This window comes from Phascolarctos cinereus, unplaced genomic scaffold, assembly GCF_003287225.1.
Source record: "Phascolarctos cinereus isolate Bilbo 61053 unplaced genomic scaffold, phaCin_HiC Scaffold_5;HRSCAF=322, whole genome shotgun sequence".
NCBI lineage: Eukaryota > Metazoa > Chordata > Mammalia > Diprotodontia > Phascolarctidae > Phascolarctos > Phascolarctos cinereus.
In genome coordinates this window covers 411,354,970-411,380,087 of record NW_027555958.1, presented here as the reverse complement: position 1 = coordinate 411,380,087, position 25,118 = coordinate 411,354,970, and the positions used below count along the sequence as shown (strand labels likewise).

The 25,118-nt window shown below is 40.8% G+C and overlaps 1 protein-coding gene across 5 annotated transcripts in view; it reads right to left on the bottom strand.

Annotated features, from left to right (window-relative positions):
• ASTN1 (astrotactin 1) overlaps positions 1 to 20,961 on the bottom strand; it is a 441,904-nt gene extending 420,943 nt beyond the window's left edge. For 3 of the 5 annotated variants that reach the window (XM_020984287.2, XM_020984289.2, XM_020984290.2), the window contains exon 1: positions 20,126 to 20,960. In XM_020984287.2, the coding sequence (XP_020839946.1) occupies positions 20,126 to 20,438 (313 nt within the window). In that variant the 5' untranslated portion in view covers positions 20,439 to 20,960. Of the gene's footprint in view, positions 1 to 20,125 lie in introns of all 5 variants that reach the window. The other 2 variants (XM_020984286.2, XM_020984291.2) reach the window with 1 other exon arrangement.
• Between the last annotated feature and the right edge of the window lie 4,157 nt (positions 20,962 to 25,118).

Genomic DNA, 25,118 nt, shown 5'->3' with positions numbered 1-25,118 from the left:
CAGCAAGGATCATTATCCCCATTTAACAGATGGGAAGCTGAGATGCAAAAGGAGAAAGTGCCTTGTCCAATGACAGCACAAAGAAATAAGAGCTAAATCTTGAATATTACTTCTCTGCTCTTGAAACCATCCCCCTCACAGGCTCAGGAGAAAATGCTTCTCAAAGGAATGTTTCCCAGACCCTCACAGGTCACTACATTAAGTGGCCAAGACACTTCTACTACTCCCCTGGAGGGTATTCTCTGAGCTAAACAGCCTCCCCATTAGGAATATTTTTATTTTCCTGATACTCAGCCCAGAGATACTTACATTCAGCATATAAAGTAGATAATAAACTGGTAAACAAGCCAAACTCCACTAACCACTAAATGACCGGGAACATCCCCCAAACAAGGCCATCCCTTTTGTGCTTCATCGTTGGTTTGTGGGTTTGTTGGGTGCATTTTTTTCCTTTTTTTTTTTTGCTGCTGCTGTTGTTAAAATAACTGCCCATATTGTTTCTCTGCTCTGCCTCCCCCAGTCTGTGGCTAAGAAAATCAAAAGGCCACCTCTGAGCACCTACATCAATCAACAAACAGAGAAGAGAAATGCTATCACCCAAGCAATGCCAAGGCAATGCATGGTACCTGTAGGTAGAAGGCCCCTGAGATGAACCGAGTTATGGATAGCCCAGAACTTTATGCTGTCCTGGGCCTGTCCCCAGAGACATATGTCTACTTGACAGCCTTCTCTCCTCACCCCCGACAAGCTCTTCTTCATTCCTATGATCAGCTAATGTAATAAAAGTACTTTGTATACATCAGAGCACTACATACATGTTAGTGAGGGGTACTAGCATGGTCCACGGCTCCAGGACTAGGTCAATTCAGCTCAGCACTATGAGACCCCCTCATCTGATTACAGAGGGGTTAGAGGCAATACTAACCTTTACCACCTTACAGGCCAACTGAAGAGTCCCTACATCTCAGGTCAAAGGAGAGACAAATTTGGTTCAAGGCGGCCTACCTTTAAGGTTAGGGACATTGTGCAGTAGCTACATATAAAATTGTAACATTTGCCAAGTGCTTTTTAACTACCCTGTGAGGTAGGGAGTTTTTTTGTTTGTTTTGTTTTGTTTTATTTTTTACAGATTTTATAGATGAGAAACTGAGGCTGAGATATGTTTAGTGACTTGACTAGGGTCACACATGTATTAAATGGCTGAAGGTTTTAAACAGTTCTTCCTGACTCCAGATCCAATGTTATACCCATTTCACCACCCAGCTACCATGACACAGGTAGCATTGTGAGTCCTTATCCCACATTTATTTCTGCATCAATTTAATTCAACAAGTTTCTGCTAGTGTTAAGAACTGTTCTAGACACTGGAGATACTGGACACAAAAACTAGTGGCTACCTGCCTTCAAGGACTTAATATGCATCCAGAGGGAACAAGATAGAGGCTACATGGAGCAGTGTAAAGAATGTTGACTCAAAGGTCAGAGAACTTGGTCCAAATTCCACCTACGATACTTATCTGGGTGACCTTGGAAATGGACCTCCCTGGACCTCAGTTTCATTATCCGTAAAAGAAGGCTATATTACATTGCCTTTAAGGTTCCTTCCAGCTCTAATTATATGATCCCAACTATACAGAGAAGTAAATACAAAGCAAGGTAAGAGTACTAATAATTGTGAATCAGAAAAGGCCTCATGTAGAGTGGCAATTTCAGCTTAGCCTTGAATGTCACTACAGAGCATTCTGGCCCTGGAGCAGGTGGCCTGAACAAAGGACACAGAAGTGAGCTGAGTGTGGTACGTCCTGTATGGGGAGTATGAAGCGGGCTGGGCTGGAAAAAAAGACAGCGAATGATTCTGGAACGATATATTAGAGTTAGATTATAAAAAGCCTTAAATGCCAAACATAGGACTTTGTATTTTGTCTTACAGGCAACAGAGCGCCATTAAAGCTTCTTGAAAAGGGGAGTAAGATCATCAGACCTACACTTTAGAAATACTTTTTTGACAGCTGGGTTAAGGATAGATTGAAGAGGTGAGAAACCAGAGGCAAAGAGACTATGTAATTAGAAGTGGTCTATGTGGGAAGTGAGGAGGACCTGAATCAGGTTGGTGACTATGGAGAGAAGGGAATGAATGCAATATATATTGTGGAATTAAAAGTAACAAATCCTGGTACTTGATGGACATAAGGGCTGAAGTGAAGGGAATGAGTCCAAGATAACTCTGAAGCTGTGAACTTGGGTAATGGAAGGGTAGTGGTACCTTTAAAAAAAAATAGAGAATTTTGCAAGAGGGGTATGTTGAAGGGAGAAAACACAAATTTTATTTTAAACATGTTGAGTTTGAGATGTGTTTGGAGGGCAGCCAGGTGGCCCAGTGGATAGAGCACCGGCCCTGGAGTCAGGAGGACCTGAGTTCAAATCCAGTCTCAGACACATAATACTTCCTAGCTGTGTGACTCTGGGCAAGTCACTTAACCCCAGCTGCCTCACTTTAAAAAAAAAAAAAGAGAGATGCCTTTGGGACTTCCAGGTAGAGATGTTCATAAGATAGTCAACAATACAGGTCTGAAGCTTAAGAGTGAGATGTGGGCTACATATGCATCCAATGGGGTAGTGATGAAGTCCACAAGAGAGAAGAGTATTGGACCCAGGACAGAGCCCTTAGCTAACATAAGTAAAAATCTATGTTGTCAAAACTCGTGTGTAGAAGGTAGTTTATAACTAGTGAAGTATCATCCTATCCTCTTTTGATAAAATCACAGCTGTTCAGACATGCGGGTGTCACAAACAGCAAAATATTCAAGCAGTACCTATTTATGGTGTAGATGAAAGGACTTAAGGCAGACGCCTATTGTTTGAGGAATGGAACAAATTATATTATAAAAATGTACTGGAATATTACTGGGTTTTGGGGAAAGATGATTATGAGCAATTAAGATAAACTTGGGAAGACATATGAGAGTGCAGAGTGAATTCACCAGAACCAGAATAATATGCACAATAATTAAAATGAAAAGAACAGGAAAAGGGAATCCAAATCTGAATAACTACAGTGGCTGATTTTGTTCCTAGAGAACAGAAGATCAAATGAACCTCATTCCTTTAGGGAGAGAGGTGAGGATTTCCAGGTTCAGAAGGTTACATACACTGTCAGATGTGGCCACTGTGCCACTTAGTTTTGCTTAATTGTCTTACATTGTGACAAAGGAACGGGAACAGGATAAATGCCCCCAAATCACTATGACATAAAAACAACAAAAAAAGTTATCAATAAAACATTTTTAAGTAGAAAGGCATTGGCAAAGTTATTTGGACACATTAAAGTCATTTTCCCTAACACACAAATGGGAAAAGCAAGGTTCAGATAAGTAAAGTTATCTTGTCTGAGTGCATGGCCTAGTAAGGAATAGTAGCGAATGTAGTCTCAGATCGAACCACTTCCCTTGAGCTATTCTGCCTCACCAAATAGTCTGGTATCAGTATCGGTGGTTATCATGACCTTATAGCTTATGTAATACATAGTGGCTCCCACCAGTCAACTTAGTTTCAGTAAATGACCCAATTTATTAGGCACAGATCACGCATCCACAGGGTTATATGAATTTCTACCAGTGATACATCAGCCACAGGAGAGTGTATGATCATTACGTGATGAACTGGGGCCCCAGTAACTACAGTAAGAACCCTGACCTGCTCTCTTTGGTCATATTTATTCCAAGGTTATTATTGTTTTCATGGCAGTAAAATAATAGTTACATATTGCAGAAGAGTTCTCAGATCCTAGTCAAGGTGGTTGGCCTGTGGATCAGTGGTCAAACTATGTGTATTTTTTAAAATTATGCTTGCTAATGTACCCAGCAGTTGTTGAACAATAAGCAAACCCAGGGAATAGAATAAATGAAGAAATTTTTTAAAAAGTATGTCATGCAGAGAGATGCACAAGGTCAAGTTAACTAAAATGCATGTGTGCATTTTTCAGAAACAGGTATTCTCACCTAGCTGCTGCTAGGTGTCGGAGTGCTGATTCCCTCTAGGAAAATACTGGGAAACATATCGTTGTAGAAAGGAAAGCTGAGAGGTGAGAAAGAAATATTAGAGAAAATAAAGGAAATCAAAGAGAAACTGCTTTCAGAGTTAGAATGGTGATCTATACACAGGGTGTACTCAACAAATAAAGTCTTCTCAGGATCATGACTTTATATATATTTTTAAAAAAAACCCATAAAAGTAAAAACCCCAGGCAGTCAGTTGCTCTGAGTTTGATTTTCTTGGAAGAATGACTCTTATTTAAATCAAAACTACTGGCTAAGCAAGAAGACAGTTTCTGCAACAAAACCTCTTTGGGGGGCTCCATTCCCTGGCTTTTCCAGGCAGGCTTGTCAAATCCTGGCAAATTCTGGAAATGTTTACTAAATAGATTATTTGTAAGTAACCTAAGAATGAATGTAGTGATCATTAGGTGCTAAGATAAATTCACTAAAATAAATTAATAACTTCATTTCTTTTTTTAATATTGTTAAGACATTAGTATACAGGAAAAAGCTATCAGAAGTGGTGCACCTGGATTTTAAGGGCATTTAACAAAGTATCTTATGATATCCTTGTGGACAAGAACTACGAGACTGCCAATAGTACTATTAGGAAGATTTGAATTGTTAGAACAATAAGATTCAAAGAATGTTACGTAGACTGATCTCATCATGCCCCAAACCTACTTCTGACTTCTGAGGTTTTGTTAATGGCACAACAAATCTACCAGTCACCATTCAAAATCTTCTGATCTGGAATCAAAAGACCTGGGTTTGAATCCTAGCTTGAACACCTTATCTCTGTGACCTGGAGCAAGCAACAAATCAGATTCCTCATTTGTAAAAACAAACAAAAGAATGAATGAATGAATGAATGAATGAATGAATGGGAAATGGGCTTGGACTAGGTTATTTTTTTAAGTCTCTTTACAGCCAGCTAGATGACACAGCGAATAGACAGCTGGGCCAGGAAGTTCAAATCTGGCCTTATTAGCAATATGACCCTGGGTAAGTCACTTTACCTTGTTTGCCTCAGTTTCCTCATCTGTAAAACAAACTACTCCAGTATCTTTGCCAAGAAAATCCTAAAATACTGTCACAAACAGTCGGACCCGACTGAAATAATTGAACCATAGCATTTAAATCTCTTTCAGCTCTAAATCTATGATTCATCCTTCCTTCTAAAACAGTTTCCAACCAACATTTCACTATTTGCTGAATACTTGTGATCCTGCATGCTTGCTGTCTCTTCCATGCAATGTTTCTCCATTCCCTTTGTTGCCACCCTCCTCTAAGTCCTTATTATCTCTCACTTTGACCTACTACAATAACCTCGTAATCAGTTTCCCTGCCTCCAGGTTCTGTCCCACCACACATAACCCTATTCATCTTGGACATCATCACAAGGTTAATTTTCTCCAAACATAATACTTTCATTATTCTCTGCTACTTATCAGTCATGTACAAATAACTGGCTAGCCTCCGAGGTCCCTTTGAACTTGGATAACCTGTGATTCTGTAGTATTAGGTGAGTCACTTCCCTTTTCTGGACTTTAGCTGTAGGATGGAAGGATTGGATTACATATGAATGCTAAGGTACATTCCAGCTCTAAAGTTCTATGATTCTAAGATTTTATGATTCCAGAAGAATTTCAGGACACTTTATTTAATACCCACATGGCCTCTTTCTGACCAAATTTCCACTCACTAATTACTATAGCATGTGATGAGAATAAGAGAAGGGGGTGAGACAAGCAGATAAGGGAAGAAAAAGAATCTAAGATGATGGCTGAATTTCATGATCCACAGATGATTTAAATTTGTTATTAACTCCTGAGGATTGAATTGAGGCTGAATTCACAAGACAGATATATTCAGCAAATTTTCTTCTAGATTTAAAACCAAGAGAACTCCCAGACTTCAACACACACCACATAGCAAATCCAACCTTCTGAAATAGCTACATTGCTCCAGAGCTCCTAGTAATCACCTTTGCAAAGTACCTGAGTGAATGTAAAACTGCCAGGCGACCAGGTGATTTACATGGTGACCTGCAAATGAAAGCAGATTTTGCATTTATATTGGGAAAAATCCATTAACCAGATAATTTACATTTCTCTCTCAAACCTCCCTCTGGTCTGAACATTCCAAGTTGTTGTCACTGTCCAACCTTATGAAGAACATTAACTCTCACCACTGCCTCTACAATCATTCATCAAGATGGTAATATTAGAAGGATGAAGTTGAATTTGCTCTGAGCGTGTAAAAAAGACATTATACTAGACATCACCATCATTAGCCAACTAAATATGAGAATGCAAAGGAATGAAGAGTGATGACATGGGTCTGTCACCTTAGTCATTGATTTAAATGTTAGCACATGTGGAACATTCTAAGCCCTGTGTTCTCCGCATAGGTTCATCATGTTTTCTCTAAATCTTTACCAAATGAGACCCTGAGATCCTCCAGAGGCATTTCTAGTATCTGCTGAGTTAAAGTCACTATTTCTGTTTTACCATTCTAAAGCGCTGGAAAATAACTCCTGAAGTAGGGTGACTTCAGAGTTGCCTGAATCTGGGAATATGCAGCAACAGACTGTCATTTGGATATATGTAAACTATATGTGTCATGGGAATTCCACAGATAATTGAGAAACTAAAAGGGTCTGGGAAACTGCTCTTGGGAACATTATATACTCTAGCGGTCGCAAACTCAAATTTCATGTTTGTTTTCAGTTTATAACATTAATATTGTTGCATCTCTTTTACTTACCATAAAGCTGTATTTCCTTTCATAAAGACTTCTTAATCTGGTTATATATTTGTCGAAAATCAAGGAACAAAGGACTATGCAATGTGCCTTTGAGCATAGCAAGCAGCCCAAACTGATTGATGGTCTTGGATATGAAGTAATTTGTCTAATATAGGAGTTCTTAACCTGGGTTCCATGAATTTGTTTTTTTATAACTATATTTCAATATAATTGGTTTCCTTTGTAATCTAATTTATTTATTTATTTATTTTATTGCATTTAAAAACATGATTCTAAGAAGGGGTCCATAGGCCTCAGCAGATGGCCAAAGGAATCTATGACACAAAAAGGTTAAGGCGCTCTGCTCTGGTATCTATCTAAGTCTTATACTGTATAAGCCAGAATCCATTACCAATGGTATATAAACAGTTCATTCTATAGATTAGGATGAAGATATGGGCAAATCAACTTACTTTTCCAGGCCTTAGTTGGTAAAATGGGATAACTTGCTTTGGATAAAAGAAGTAGCTTTTCTTTAAGCCTTCTCTAAAAACTCAGTTATAAGAACTACCAGATGTCTTCTCATACAGCCCCAGGCCCTCTCCTTTATTCTTGGCCTCTGTATGAGGAGGTCTGAAGTGACTAAAGGTATTATAATTCCTTATATTAACAGCACTCCCATTTCCACTATGAATAATAGCAATGGCATGTCTCCCAGAACTATTCTATCCTCCACACTGTGAGCAAAATGGCCAATCTAAAAAGTCCTTCCCCTTGTAGAACATCCCTCCATGAAAAGGCAATTCAATTGCTCTAGAGTGATTAGAGCATGTGTGCTAAAATCACCCATAATGGGTTGTCCAGCAAGCCTCTGGACTCAGAAACTATTGCCCACTAGTGCAAATAGAAGGTTCATTTAGTTTGCAGGAAAAAAAAAATTAGCCAACCTATACTGTGGAAGAACTTGGGGAAAAGGACAGAGAAACAAGGCAGAAGGAATAGAAAAGGGAGATGGAAAAAAGGCAGGAGGGAAAGATTGACCTGACATCAGCTGCATCAACTCTAGCCCTCACAAGAGAGTAGCAAGCAGGAGCAAAAAAATGTTGTTATATAGATGTAACTATGCATATCTATCTAAAGGTAGATAGCCAGACTTTATCTCTTTAGCTAGCTAGCTAGCTAGCTCTCTCTCATCTCTCTGGATAGTACTGTGGGGAATCCCACCTTAGAATGGGGCAGTAATTTACATGCAGGGTTTTAGCACAGGCTTCAGAAGCAGGCAGCCATAAATGTTCTTGAGACTGAACTAATGTAATTCTTCTCAGTGTCTGTATTCAGGAGTATGAATTAGGTCTAGATTCACCGAGCTGGGCCACAAGAGCATCAAGAACCTCAGATCCAAATCCTTGTGTTCATTTCTGAGATGATACTAGGGTTTAGGAAGCTTGGACTGCAAGCCAAGGGATGAGAGAGAGAGAGAGAGAGAGAGTGTGTGTGTGTGTGTGTGTGTGTGTGTGTGTGTGTGTGTGTGTGTGTGTGTGTGTTTGGAAAGTGTCACTACATGATTCTGTTTGGGACTTGTCATTTGCCTATCACCAGAGAAAACATCAGGTAATGCGTATGAGACAGAATTTAAGCTCAAATCTTCCTAATTCCAAGTCTGGGGCTCTATGCACTGAGCAACCTAGCTAACAATTGAAAATTTCAATTCAAATAATTGAAATAATTGAAAATAAAGAAAGTTCTTCCAAGCTCCTCAGGCATTCACAGAGAACTATACAGTTCCAAATAGCTGTCTACCTGGCATATGGAATTCTAAAACACCCCTGACTCCCTCTTCAGTATTCTGTTCTGAGTCAATGTCTGCTCTCATTCTCTCTTACTCTTCTAAAGACTAATCCAACAGCCTAATGCAATTTCTCTTACTTCCACCATGAGCATCGATAGCACTTCCTTTGTAATTGCTCTTTAACACTTCGTTTACCAAATATTAATGAGATATTGAAATAAATGATTACCTTCAAAGGATCAGAGATTAGAGCTTCAAGGAACCATGGTATTAACCTAAACTAATTCCTTTATTTAACATATGAGGGAACTGGGACAGAAAGAGGTCAAATGGTCAAGCATCTTCCTCAGGGTCACTTGGGTAGTAAGTGGCAGGGCTGAAATTCAAACACACTCCTCTAATGTCAAACCCAGAGTGCTTCCCATCACACCATGCTGCTTCTTTTAAGAATGAAGACTTGTTCCTTCCATCAGAATATATTACATACAGTTAAGACGAAGGATTCTTAAGTACTCTGGAGAAATAAATAGTCACTGTTTTTGGTTCTCAATGGCTTGGAAGGCTGAGAAATTCTGCAACACTTTGGGGCCTCTTTCGCTGGAGACAGAGGCATCTCTTGTTACTAGATCTGCCCATCTGTTGATTTGTCTGACTGCCCACATGGAAGATCTGTGCAGGTGTGAGTTTCCCCAGGTATGTGAGGGAATTTACTCATATGTGGAGAGCTGAAGGCTGTCTTAAAATGCCAGACAGTGTTCTCAGAGTCCCTGGAATGGCTTCATAGTCTCTGAGAGAATCCCCATCTCAAAACAGTAAGCTCTGCATAGAGCATGGGGTTAGAATGAGGACAGTGTGCTGAGTGGCATAGAATGGCCAGTGGCACACCTATAAAAAGCATAAGCATTATAAAAGACGTAGTGGGGGCCAGCAGCATTGCCATACTACTACCACCACCACCACCACCACTACCACCACCACTACTACTACTACTACTACTACTACTACTACTACTACTACTACTACCACTACTACTACTACTTCTAATAACAACACTAATACTGCTACTATTACTAACAACAACAATAGCAATAGTAACAATAATAGTGATCACTGGTGATTCTATAGTGCTTTAAGATTTTCAAAGCATATAACATGTTATCTCATTTGATCCTCCTAACACCCTGGAAGGTAGGTACTGTTATTATCTCCTTCTTGCAGATAAAAACAAAACTGACCCAAAGAGTTTAAGTGACTTGCCCAGAAACACAAGGCTAGTAGGTGTCTGAGACAGGATTTGAACTCAATTGTGGCTTCAAAATGACTAAAAAACAGACTTGCAGTTTTCTGGAATTCAATAAAAATTAACCATGGAATGAATATTCTTGGGGGTGTCATATTTTCTTACTTGTATTGCTTTACCAAAGAGTACTGTAGGGCAACGAGTTGAAATCAAGGGTCAAAGAGGCCTTTAGGGAGTCCTGAATTTAAAACACAGAGAACTATTGCTCTATAATAATGAATTTCTGCTGAATTCCAGTCCATCATTTTTAATATGTCCAGTATTTAAAAACCAAATACCACATGTACTTGCATAATTTTCCTTCTCTATACAGATACTTTACTGTTAAAATAAGAGTAGTGCAATTATTCATAGATAGGCATTCCCTTGGCCAACATATGGGGAAATCTCTCCTTCCCCCGTCACATAAGCTTCATAATTATCAGTGTCCCTGGATAATTAGAATTACTAAGGCAACAATAAGACAATGAAAAAAAAGGAAATGTCCACCTTCTATCTCAGTTTGTCTTAGAACACACACACACACACACACACACACACACACACACACAAACACACTCAACAAACCACTTTATTTTACCAATGCCAGGAATCCAAATCAAATAAGAATTTTGGGGAAGAATTTTTGAAATATAAAAGGTATTATTAATCTTTGCAAATTATTATTTGCTAATTATTTTTCCCTCTCTCCCAATTAATTCAATTTTAAAAATTACTAAGTTCTTACTACGTGAAAAAAAAAGAATGGTAAATATAATTCTTTCAATCATAAAAAGTGTAAAGACATGAGAATGTGTTCTATTAACTGCTATGTATCCTACCTTAAGGTTGCAACTAATGATGTACCGCTCTGGCAGAATATAATTTCCTTACCTCCTTTATTTTTCATTTTTCTTCTCTTCTCTTTTCCTTCCTTCCTCTCCCCTTTCATCTTTGCATCCCCAGCACCAAACAGAATTCTTTGAACATAGCAGAGCCCTAATAATGGGTTACTGAATTGATCTGCATCTTCCAGCTCCACATTTTTTGACTCCCTGCTCCCTATGCCTGGAATTCAATCTCATTTCACCTCCACCTCTTAGAATTCTTTATTTCTTTCATAGCTCTGCCCATGTGACATCTTCTAACCAAAGCTTTTCCTGATCCCAGACCTAGATGTTAATGCACCTTCCAAAAAAAGATAAACTTGTATTGATTTTGATTATATATTAAAGAAGATCATGCTCAACAGTCCTTCTGTCCTGCTAATCCCCATCCCCACTCCTGTTACTGAAAGTTCAGTGGATAAGGCAATGGAAAGTTAGGATAATCTGGGGTCAAATTCTATCTCAAATACTTATTAGCTGTGTGATTTTGGACAAGTCATTGACTCTGTTTTTGCCTTCGTTTCCTCATCTATAAAATAATGGGTGAATGGGTGGATGTATACACAAATCTGTATCTACATATTTAAATACATGTTGTCTGCATCATAGAATATAAACGCCTAGAAGGCCAGAGATAGTTCATTTTACTGCCGGGTCAGACACATAGTAGGAGCTTTTCATTTCTGTAAAAGCACCACTTTATCATATTCTACCATCTGTGCTAGGGGAAGGATAGAAATCATCAGAAAATGCTGAGTGTAAGGTTAAGGGGGAATAAGAATCTGGGAAAGATAGGCATTGTCTAGTGACCAGGAATCATGTGATCGAAGCATCATAGGATCACAGACATAGAGCTAGAGAGAACCAGAGAAGCAATCTAATCCAACCCCTTCATTTTACAGATGGGGAAACTGAGGCTCCAAGAGATGAAGAGGTTTGCCCAGGCCCACACCAGATTAGGACCTGACTCAGGCCTTCCTGAATCCAAGTTCAGCTGAGTTGTGTCTAACCACTGCACTATACTATCTCACATCAGGTCAGAAAGTTTCCTTAGTCTTTACCACCAGACAATCCATACTACAACACTGTCTCTGCCAGATCGTTACACCAATCCCAGATATGAAGTCCTTCCACCAATTCTCCATTGTTTTTCTTTTGGAATTGTCACTAAAATGTTCCTAGGGTATACCATCATGATAAAGAGATAAGCAGCTGATTGGATAAGTATCCAGAGATTTGCTGCTGTTTGGAGAGATTGCTGTGGTCTGTTTAACAACATTATACCACTAAAGTTTTGCTCCAATAAATCATATTATCATGGAATGAAGCTGGGGTTGACCCCATGTTCACAAAGTCTATGACCACGGAGCACAAGCTCTGGCAGGTTCTACCAGGTTTGAAAGGTTTCAGGTATAGGTCCAATTGCAGACTGGAAGTATGTGATCCAGGCACTAGCGTAGATATATTTGGAGAGGCTCATCAGCAATATAGCCACAGCATGATGAGGATGATGAGGATGAGGAAGATGATGGTGGTGGTGGTGATGATGATGGTGGTGGTGGTGATGATGATGATGATGATGATAGCGGTGGTGGTGGTGATGGTGATGATGATGGTGGTGGTGGTGGTGATGATGATGATGATGGGGGTGATGATGATGGTGGTGGTGATGGTGATGGTGATGATGATGGTGGTGGTGGTGGTGATGATGATGATGATGGTGGTGGTGGTGGTGATGATGATGATGATGATGATAGGGGTGATGATGATGGTGGTGGTGATGGTGATGGTGATGATGATGATGATAATAGCGGTGGTGGTGGTGATGGTGATGATGATAGGGGTAATGATGATGGTGGTGGTGGTAGTGATTGTGGTGGTGGTGAAGATGGTGGTAGCAGCAATGATGATGGTGGTAGCAATGGTGAGATTATTATCATTATTTGCCATAGTAACTCCCAAAGTCTACCTACTACATTACAGAGGAATTACAATCTTCATCACTGGAGGGAGTGCCCACACCCTCCTAGAATGGTGATACTTGAAGTATACAGGACCCTAGGGGGAAAAAAATATTTATCTACTCGATTCCTACCACCTCAAAAGCCCATCTCAGGATTCATCTACTCTATAAAGCCTTCTCCAACCACTCCATTGTGCAGTGGTCTTTCTATTCTCTGAGTTTCAAAAAACATTTATTGCATATGCCGGCAACTCTGTCCATAAAAATGAATTCCAAAGCATTATAATGGGAACAAAAGTGAAAAATCAGCAGACTATTTTTAAAAATTGTAAATAATTTATTTTAAGGAACCATGGAGGCCAGCCCCAGCAGGATGCAATGAAAAATAAATGCTGGCTCTGAAATCCTAAGACCTGGGTTCAAGTGCCCTATGACACCCTGTGGCAATGTGGTATAGCAGACAGAGAGCTGGTCTTGAAGCCAAGAAGACCTTGGTTCAAGTCTTTCCCTGATACCTACTAGCTGCTTGACCCATGACAAATTACTCAACCTTTTAATGTTCTAGTCAATTCTCTAGGACAAAAAGTTGCATAGAAGGTGGTGACCTGAACTGGTAGAGAGAATTTCCTCATCTGGGAGTTCCTTATATCAAATGAAATTACAAGTCCAGTCCCTATCCCTATCCCTAGGAAGAGGCAATATGGTACTGGAGACAGAGCACTGATTTTGGCATGTAGAACTCATAGGACCTGAGTTCACATCCCAGCTCTGTTACTTACTGCCTCTGTGATCTTGGGAAAACCATTTAACCTCTCTGGACCTCAGCTTCCTATCCTGTAGAATGCAAGGGTTATAGTACATGGTCTGTGAGATTCCATCTAGATCTATGATCTATGATCCTCTAATGTCTGTCACTTTCTGCAAGAACTCTCTCCTAGTCCTTCTCAATCTTAGTTCTTTCACTGTCTGTTCCTCAATTTATTCTGTTTATATCTTGTTTGTACAGAGATATTTGAATGTCATCTCCCCTTATTACACTGTGAGCTCCTTGAGGGCAGGGACTACTTTTTGCCTTTTTTTTTGTATCCCTGGTGCTTAGCAAATGGGAGGCATTCAATAAACTCCAGCTGAGTTACTCACTAATGATTAATACTATTTTATGACTTACAATGACTTACACAAAACTTGACAAAATTCAAAATCAAATTTACCTTCACTCACGCACTGTATCATCATATCTTCAAACTTGAACAATGGTTTTGCAAGTGTTCAACATTGGGAGGGTGGAGTAGTAAGGAAGGTTGGGAGGATGGGGTACAGCAAGGTACTCTTGACGATGAATTACCCTTTACTTATGCAGGTCAGCATCTGTTCATTTCCTCTGACACAGGATGACTCTGGATACACTATACCATGCTACCTCTGGGTATTTCTTTTGAATGACCTCTAACTGACCTGTATATCCAATAGTACAGCATTTTGAGAAGAAATGTTCTTATCCAAGATATGTTAGAACAGCTCAGGTAATGCATCTGAAACTAGATAATTTCTCCCTTAAAAAAAAGCTACGACTCAGATTTAAGTCTAAACTATCCTAATATTGGGAAAGGAACTGAAGACTCATACTCCAAGTTAAACTTCCAACCTTCCATCATATGCTTTGCTTCACTCCTCACCCAACTCTCCAGCTTTTTCTTCCTGCCCCTGGCCACCTCCTTTCCAGCTCCCCTTTACACATTGTCTTCCTTCATTAGAACATAAGTTCCTTAAAGGTAGGAGTTGTTTTTGTACTCATAATTGTATCTCTAGTACTAATCACAGTGCCCAGCACATATTAAGCACTTAATAAATGCTCTGTCTGTTTGACAATCTAAATGTGAATCTAGAGCCAGAATTGGGGTGGATTCCAAATTTTAATTTTACAAATTTATAAAATTGCAGCAACTTTTATTTGTACGTTTGATTTTTTTAAACCTACTCTGCTACCCTCTTGAAAATCAAAGCAAAACACAATTAGCTTTGTATTGAGAATTTGTTGATATTTTTCTAATGCCTCTTGAAACAACTAGGAAGAGTGGTGAAATGTTAAAAACAAACAAAAAAATAACAAAAAACACCCCAAAGTTAAGTCTAGGAAACATTGGTCTAGCAGAAAGGGAACAACAAAGAAAGTTTCCTTCAACCCAAATTCCCTGAGTGATCAGTAAGTGACTTGATTTCAGTTAACCTAAGTTTTCACACCAGGCCTTTTATAAACAGTCATCCTTTCCCAAAATATGAACAGGAAAACAAACCGAAGGATGTTTTTCACCTCAGAAGTCAGGATCAGGTCTAGGGCTGACCCAAGAAACTAGACCAAGTGTGATCTTGGTGAATGTTTCCCAGAGGATGGGTAAGCCCAGGCAAAAAAACCCTTCAATGGCTCTCTACTGCCTACTATATCCAAGTCTGAACTATTTAGCCTGACCCCCTCCTTAATCTAGGTAATTATGAATCCTTACCTATAGCCTGGTCAATTTCCTCAGTATCTCACACATAACTCATGCTTCTACTTATGCTCCCTTGGACATTTCTCTCCAGTTTAAGAATAATAGCTAGCTTTGTGGAGAGCTTTAACGTTTGCAAAGTGATTTACAATTATTTTATTTTATTCTGACATCATTCTATTATTATCCCCATTTTACAGATGAGGAAACTGATGCAGACACGTTAAGTATCTTACCTAAGGTCACAGAGATAATAATTGTCTGAAGCTGGATTTAGACTCAGGTCTTCCTGACCCTAAGTGCTGCTTTCTATCTAGTACACCAGCTAGCTGCCATCTTAATTTTCCTCCTTCCTCTCCATTCATTCTCTAAGACCCACATCAAATCTCACTTTTTTCTGCTGGATCCCTTTGATCCAGCAATAGCACTACTAGGTCTGTATCCCAAAGAGATCATAAAAAAGGGGAAAGGACCCATACATATATGTGTGTGTGTGTATGTATGTATGTGTATGTATGTATGCGTGTATATATATATACACACATATACATCTATATATATGTATATATATATATATATATATATATGTGTGTGTGTGTGTGTGTATATATATATATATGTATATATATATATATACTCTTTTTGTGGTTGCAAAGAATTGGAAGTTTAGGGGATGCCCATCAAATGGGGAATGGCTGAACAAGTTGTGGTATATGAATGTAATGGAATACTATTGTTCCATAGGAAATGATGAGCAGGCTGATTTCAGAAAAACCTGGAAAGACTTACATGAATTGTAAAGTGAGCAGAACCAGGAGAACATTGTACACGATAACAGCAATACTGTGCAATGACCAACTTTGATAGACTTAGCTCTTCTCAGCAATGCAATGATCTAAGACAATTCCAAGACTCACGATGGAAAATGCTATCTACATCCAGAGAAAGAACTATAGAGTCTGAATGTAGATCGAAGCATACTATTTTTTCTCTCTTTTTTTTTCTTTCTCATAGCTTTTTCCTTTTGTTCTGATTCTTCTTTCACAATATGTATGACTAATGTGGAAATATGTTCAAGATTGTACATGTATAGGCTATATCAGATTGCATGACATTTTAGGAGGAGGGAGGAGAAGGAAGAGGAAAAATTTAGAACTCAAAATCTTATAAAAAGATGTTGCTAACTAAAAATAAATAAATAAAAATTTTAAAAGATTTTTTAAAATCTCACCTTTTCAGGAAAACTTCCTTCTTTACCTGCTCTTGCCCTTATGAATGTCTTTCTCCTGTGATCTTCTCCTATACTATCCATTCTATACCATATAACTGGATACTTGAAGACTTTCTCACTTAAAGTTCTAGTCCATTGCTTCACACTGGTATGGCTATGACTTTAGGTGATCATATTACTCAAATTTGAGTATGCCAAGCACCACACTGGAAAGGCTCAGAGTACAGACCAGGCATTTGGTTTCCTACCTCTTTTGCTAATTGAGAAAAAAAAAAGCTCATCAATTCCTTACCAATAGATCATGAAATTATCATTGCCTTTCACCCAATCAAGGTTCCATCCCAATGGGCTGGGCCTGCCTATTTGCTGTTCCTGGAACTCAGCCTTCCATTTATCTCCTTTCCATCCTGGAAATGCATTCCTTCCTCACCTGCACTTCCCAGAATCTTTAGCTTCTTTCAAAGATAAATTCAGGCACCATCTCTTATGAGAAGCCTTTCCTAGTCCCCTTAGTTCAATCAATCTATCTATCAGTAATCAGCATGAACTAAGCTTTTGTTATGTGCTTAAAAAGAGACCAATCCCTGTCCTCAAGGAACCCACATTCCAATGGGGAGGATGGGAAGGGGGCAATCCACAAACAACTATGTAGAAACAAGATGTATCTACAAGGTAAATCAGAAGTAATCTCAGAGGGAAAATTCTTGAAGACAGAGACTTTGTCCTTATATTGCTTGATCAATAATTATTAAATATTTATTAAGCACCTACTACATGCTAGACATTGTGCTAAACACTGGGGACAAAAAGAAGGAAGACAGTCCCTGCTCTCAAGGAGCTCACAATCTAATGGGGGAAGACAACAAATATATACAACCAAGCATACAGTTGGCATTTAATTAATGTTTATTGAATGGAATTGAGATTTTTTTTTACCATAGCAATTCATGAAAACTACTTAATAAGGTATGGAGGGCTTGTGATGTGCCTTGGTGGAGTAGGGTACCCCACACTCAGGACAAAATCCCAGATCTTTTGAAGGGCCGATGAGGAATCTACTGTCCTTGGATTGTTCTCTTGCTTTGCATGTGTCAGTCCTGTACATCCCAGCCCTTCGCGAATGGAACCTTGTGCCTTATCCTCTATATACACCAGAGAACCTGGAACAACATTATCAGAATGTGGGCATTCAGTAAATACTTACTGTTTGATTCAGATTCTCCTAGTACTTGTAGAAATGTAACCAAAGACCAGTGGTTCTGGCAGGCAATTCCTCAAAATGAAGCAATACACAGCCTTTTTTGCTCCTCTGGTATTTGCCAAGGTGAAAGGGTCTAAATTTTCAAATTAACACATTCCCACCACACATAATGACTTATGCCCTGTGCAAAATATCAAACCCAGTATGATGGATGTTGGCATCTCCATCCATGTGAAGGCATATTATTGACTTTCAGGAAAGAGAGAAGGAAATGGGGGTTTGCCGACAAATATAACTGGCCTTGAAGAAAAAGAGTGGGGGTATAAAGGCTAGGATACTACAGGTTACCATAGTTACCCTGTCAGGCCTCTACAGTGAGCAGCACTGTACAAACTTCAGAGAGCCCATCTTCTTACATCTGACCTTTCACCATACACTAGAGATTCTAGTTAGCAGTTCATGGCCTTAGGGCTTGGCTTCAAGATTCAGGAGCAAGCAAGCATTCTGCACCCCAGTCACCCTGGCTCCTTCCTTTCACATAATGTCCAAGGCCTAGTTCATGCACAGTCAACACTGAAGTGCTCAGCCAAGAGCAGACACTTTATATGCACATTACTGATCCCCCAGTCCTTCTACCACATGCCACATAATGTAATAAAAACTGATACACCTGCACCTTCATCACACCATTGCCAGAGTCACAAATGCCCGTTTAATTACTCTAGCAACTCAGCACTTTAACAGATTAGGCTGGGTCCAAAGACAGATGAAGCTACAAGGTTTCCATTGCAAGCTATAACCCAACTTTTTTTTTTTCATTAATCAAATAATACCAGTAAATAGATTTGGTTGGGCCAAATTGGCCCCCACTATAATGAACCTCAGAGCTTATAATTCAACTTTTCAAAAGACTGGGCAATTTATGAGATGATTGTCTTCCATCCAGGAAATAAAAGTTTTACTCCCCCAGATTCCATATGGTTTTCATGAACGCAATTTGCCATTTTGGAAATAAAGGTGCCTTTGGAGATAGGAGTGGGAGTGGGAAATGCTAAGAAGCGTACAGCATGCCTTACTGCTTACATTGGGCCAACTAGGAGGGATGTTCATACAAACTGAACTTTGGCTGGGAAGGCCCTAATGAAATTTAAAGTCTGGGGGATATTTATTGTTTGCTGTGAGTTGTGGGCTTGGAGTCTGGATATTTTTCTTAGGTTTAATGAGAATGGTGATATTCCATTATTGGAATTTTCATTTGAATTGGAAAATGACAGACTGTTGCCTACTTGGGGGAAGGATGACAGATGTGTGGGCCTGATGAGGGGAAAGGCAAAGCCATAGTCACTTTAGTTGAGTGAGTCACACAAGTAGGAATCTGCTTTTGTGTGACCCTTTGCAAAATGGCCTAACAATGTTATAAATATTGTTGAAGTCTGTATGGGCAAAGGATGTTGGGAAAGAGGTTAAAGAAGTGTTATTGTGCCCTTATAGGGGTGAGTTTTTGGGCTGTGTGAGGGGGTGGTAGAAATGTGATCATCAGGAGAAAGAATGAGTATAAAATCAATATTTCATTCTCCTCCTCACTGAGGTGCATTTGGCACACAAGAAAGTTGAGATTTATGCCTATGTTGGGTAGTGTGTGGCATAAAGAAGATAAGCTTATTTGAATGAATTGTTGCTGTAACTTAGGGGTTTGAAGGTGTGTGAAGAGGTAGCCATCAGCAGCATGTGGTTGGATGGGTCAGATGTATGTTCCCTTCCATGATGGTGACTGGACATCCAGAAGTGGAGGTTCAGATGGAAAACTAGGATAAAGAAAGCTACAGCTAAGTGAATGGAGGAAAGGCTGGTGGCAGTCACACGGCCATAAAAGGATGAGGGCTTCTGAGAAGCAAAGCAAAGAGTGATCTTGTCTGCTTGAGTTTGGCCTAGAGATCCTTGCTAAAGTGATGAAGAACTGCAAGGTTTGGGATCTACTCAAAAATTTCGAGCAAGTGTGAGTTGATGGGGGGTGATGTAGAGAATGTGGTAGCTAGGGAGTGGGGGCAAAAACCATTACTGCTGTGGGTGGTCTGATGCCAGGGGCATCCAGGAAATGCCCTGCCTGTAGATAGCTATCCAGAGAGGTAACAGTGTTTGGAGTTGACTATATGAAGACTCTGAGTATGTGTCCTTTGCGGGGGGGAGAGGTGCAGGTTGGGGTAGAAAGAGCTGTTATCGTGGGGAAACAGTGTTCTGGCTGGAGGTAGGAAAAGCTCTTGAGCACAGGCGATTCTGTGTTGCATATGGGTGTGGAGATGAAGGGTGGCGGGGCGGATCTATGAAGGTAGCAATGGGGGGGGTCGCGGCGAGCGAGTGTGTGTGCGTGTGTGTGTGTGTGTGTGCGCGCGCGCGCGCGCAAGTGTGTGTGTGTGCGTGTGTGTGTGTGTGTGTGTGTGCGTGTGTCTGTATGTATGCATGGAGCGAGAGTGGGGGTTGGGGGCAAGGGGGCCTCCCCGGGGACTCACCCAGCACGAAGTAGGGGAGCTCTGTGTTCTCCAGGTCGTCCACCACCACCATTTCCCCGGGGAAGTCATTGCGCACCGAGAACAGGAGCTTAGGCTCGGAGGCCGAGGGGCTGTGCATGATGCTGAGGTCGTTCTCCCGCAGGAAGGGCAGCGCCGACACCGTGATGCTTTTCAGCTTGCACTCCAGCTCCTTGGATGGGTCCCCGTCTCCTCCTCCTCCGGCGGCCGCGGCGGCCGCGGCAGCGGCGGTCGCCAGCACAGCCGCCGGCATCCAGCAGCAGGCGAGCAGGGCGCAGAGCCGGGCTAAAGCCATCTTGAGCCCCGTCCGCCTTCCTCCCAGCGCTGAGATGGTGGGGGAGGAACGGAAGGGAAGAGAAGGGAGGGAGTGAGGGAGGGAGGGGAGGAAGGTGGGGGTTTGGGAGGAGATGTGGACCCCGAGCGGGGAAAGCCTTGGTCCAGGGGCTGGGGAGCAGCAGCACCCTGCCTGCCTCCCGGGTGCGGTGCACTCACTGCCTGATCCCCGATGCACCCACAGCCGGATTTCTTTGTTTTCAGGGGCTGCGAGCACTATAAAGGGAAAACACTGGGGGACAGCAAGACCCGAAAGGGGGAAGGCAGGCGGGAGGAAAAAGAAAGCGAGCTAAGGATCTCAGAGAATCAGGTCAGCCCCCGAGCTAGCGGCTTGGGCTGCTCCTTCTCCTTCGCATCTCCCCAGCTCTCGCACCCACTCCGCTATTAACTACCTGAATTGGTGCTTTTTTTTTTTTCAATCAGACTTTGCAATGCAAAATCTTCCCCTGGCATCATTCAAATGGCTCAGTGGACTAGGTTGAGGCGAAGCGCGCAAGCACACACACACACACACACACACACACACACACACACACACACACGCACACACACGCACACACACACACACACACACACACACTTCTTAAAGGACACTTTGGAAATGAACCATGAATATGATTTATGATGACCCTCTCCAGTTTATTTTGGTGTCTAAACACTCCTATTACTGACTACCCATTCTTGTCATTCCTGCTCCAACAGTTGGATTTGGTTACTGGGGTGGGGGGTTGGCGTTAAGAAAGAGAAGAATGAGGCTGTGTTTAACATTGTTTGGGAAAGCATTTTAAAGGAATTTGGAGGGCGCTGTGTCTATTACTCAAGCACCCAAAGAAACCCTTGATGCAAAATAATAGACTGGAGCTTTTCCCTCCAGGTCTGCCTACCTCAACTCTGCTTCCAAATGTTTTTAAGGGAAACTATATACTCAGGTGATTGTTTGGCATGGTATAGCTGCCAGAAGTAATATCTTGACAGGAAAAGAAATGTAGATACGTTAAGGTTGGTAAATGTGCAATAGAGAATAATAATAATAAAAAATCAGTCTGAGGAGAAAAAAGTAAAGTTTCCAACCCTCTAATAATAAATCAGAAAGAAATATTTGAGTGTGTATAGTTATGTGTGTGTGCAAACTAACTCAACATCCTCTTTATAACGGCAGGCATAGGATATTTAGCAAGTGTTCTGGGAGGGGAAAGTCATCCACATGAGATTAATTTCCATTAATGTTAGGTAGCTTCCCCTTTTCAAAAGGATGACAGACATAATAAAATGTTTTAAACATGCTGAGGAGTATGCCAGCAACTAACATTCAAGTGAAGTTTCACCTAAGCTGCAGTCAATCACTAGCAAAAGTGCTCCAGAACACTTAGGTAATGCAGCTCCCCATACTCAGTCCTACAGAGGGTGAGTGACATGTGCTACCTATGAAACTTGAACCACTATGTAACTTTTGCATAGAAGGTCCCATATTTTGAAAGCCATTTCATCTTCATCTAATCAGAGATGGATTTCATTTTGTTTTCATATTGCACCAGTGACAAGTGCTGTTTATCTGATAAATATCCCATCTTTGACTGAATATTTAATACTGGGGACTGAGTGGCATCTCTTTAGGTGATCTTTTCTGTATATGTGGATAGTAGGTAAATGTATTAGTCAAGGAACTACCAATAGGGGAGGAGGCAATTGGTTGTTAATTTTAGTAACTCATTGTTACTATGAAAGAAATTGCACCCCGTGAGTCTATTTAACTCAATAAGCATTTATTAAATGCCTGCGATGTGCCAGGTACTATGCTAAGAATTGGGGATTCAAATAAGAAAAAGACAGTTCCTGCCCTGGAAGATCTTACAATATGATGAGGGAAAGACAACATAAAACAGGAAGCTTAAAAGGGAGGGGATGAGGGCAAAAACCTCCTCCTTGGAGTGAAAGCCAAGCAGAGTTGCTGATGGAAAACCATGAGTTATCTTCAGAGTTCTGAGGCCTCTACAACGGAAGGCAGTGGGAGTTTATTGCTTCACTATCCAGGTCTCCAATTAAAGGGGAGAGGCAACTGAGGGGGTTGAGAAGTCATGGAGTAGTCAAAATTGAGTCAATCTGCATGACAGTGATGAGACTTCGAGTGATCAGCTTATGCCAGGAAGGCCTGATGTTCTACAGAGCTGCTGATGGGAAATGGAAAGATGTTTGTTGGATTGGATTGAATACCAGAAGAAATAATTCTGGTAGGTCAAGTAAGAAAAAAAAAGACTTTTATATTGGCAGAAGTTTTACATGGTCTGGTAGTAATGGCAACAATGATAACAAGTTGGGGGGAGGGGACAGAAAAAAATAAAGTTTCAATCTTGTAAAGATCAAATGTCAGGAACATCTTTAAATTTCCCTCTGAGTTGGCCAAATGCTATATTCCACAAGACCACCAATGAGCAAACTTTGCGTAGTCTGCAGAGAAAGAATGAGAGGAAGGATAATACCATAAGCATGGCCTCAAAGACCTGTTAGACAAAGCCAGTCATGCTATAAGGAAAAGAACACTTGAGATTGAAGATAGAGGTCTTTGGTTCAATATCAGGGTCTGCTATTTATCAGCCATGTGACCTTAGGCAAGTCACTTAAACATTCTGGTCCTCAGTGTTTAGAATAGATGACTGTGAAGGTTCCTTCCAGCTTCAATATATAATATGATGATCTAATCTTAAAAGGCTGAGCCACTAATTTCAACACACTGCCAGTCAACTAGTATTTTGTTAAGTGCCTATGATATAGTAGGCACTGTATTAAGTTCTGGTGATACAAAGACCAAAAAAAGAAGAAAAAAAAGTATCGCTCCCAAGGAGCTCACCTTGCCTCATATAGGAAAAATTGAGGCTATTCATCATGAGCTCTTCTCCTCATTTCATATCACTTATATGCCTTCTGCCATTATCTCCTCCTTCACACCTCCGGCGCATAATGAGATGGCCTTACTCCATACCAAGGCTAACCCCACTACATGATCTAGGAATCGACTCCTTTTCATCTCCTCCAACAGATTGTCCCTGCTAGCATCCTCTCTTTATCTTCTATTTCTGATCTTTCTCCTTGTCGTTTCAAATTGCCTAAAAACATGTCCATGTCTCCTCCCATCCTGGAAAAAAACACCCTCATTTGTTCTTTCCATCCCCAATATCATCCTATATTTCTTTAGCCCTTTGGGGCTAAAACTGTCTATAATAGGTGCTTCCACTTTCTCTCCTCTCACTGTCTTCTTAACCCCTTATAACCTGACTCCCAACTTTATTCAACTGAAACTGCTCTTTCCAAATTACCAATAGTTTCAATTGCCAAATCCAGTGACCTTTTCTAAATCTTCATTCTTTGTGACCTCTCTGTAGCCATTGACACTATTCATCACCCTCTCCTCCTTGATTCTCTCTTCTCTAGGTTTTTGGGACACCACTCTCCCCTGGTTCTCCTCTTACCTATCTGTCTTCCTTCCCTGTCTTTTTTGCCATCCAGATCATGCCCTCTAACTATAGGTGTCCTGCAGAATCCTGTCTTGGGTCCTCTTCTCTTCTTCATCCCTATTACTTTGCTTAGTGATCTTATCAGCTCCTGGATTTAATTACCATCTCTATACTGACAATTCTTAAATCTACCTCTCCTGCTACAAGTTCTCTTTTGACCTCCAGTCTCACATCTCCAACTGCCTTTCAGACATCTTGAACTGGTTGTCCAGCAGACATCTTAAACTCAACGTGTCCAAAACAGAGCTCATTATCTTTCCCCCAGTCTGCCCCACCACCCACCTTTCCCTGTTCTATACAGGATACCACCATCTTGCCTGCCTCTCAGGCTCACAACTTAGTTATTATCCTCTCTGACCACCTATATCCAGAATCTGTTGCCAAGGCCTGTCAGTTTCACTTTTGTGCCATTTCTTTTCTCCTCTGACGCTGCCACCACTTTGGTGAAGGCCCTCATCACCTCACACCTGGACAAGTGCAACAGCTTGCTGGTGGGTCTACCTGCCTCATGTCTCTGTCCACTCCAGTCTATCCTCTATCCAGCTGCCAAAGTGATTTTTCCTAAAGCACAGTCTAGTCATATCTCTCTACTCAACACAGTGGCTTTCAGTTTTCTCCAGGAGGAAATACAAAATGCTCTATTTGGCATTCAAGGCCCTTCATAATCCATCCTTCTCCCTTTCTAGGCTGCTTGCATCTTACTCCCCAACCCATACTCTTTGATCTAGTAACACTGACTTCCTGGCTGTTTCATGAGCAAAACACTCCATCTCTCAGCTCTGGGCATTTTCTCTGACTCACCCATGCCTGGAATGGTCTCCCTCCCTATCTCTACCTGCTCAATTCCCTGGCTTCCTTTAAAATCCCATCTTCTACAGGAAGCCTTCCCCAGCCCCTCTTAATTCTAGTGCCTTCCCTCCGTTAACTATTTCCTATTTATCTTGTATATAGCTTGTCTGTATATATTTGTTTGTTGTCTTCCCCATTATATTGTGAGCTTCATTTTGGTCAGGGATTGTCTTTTGCTCCTTTTTGTATCCCAGCGCTTAGCACAGTTCCTGGCACTTATTAGGTACTGAATAAATTTTATTGATTGATAGAGAGTCTAACACCAATATAATGGACTAGGACAT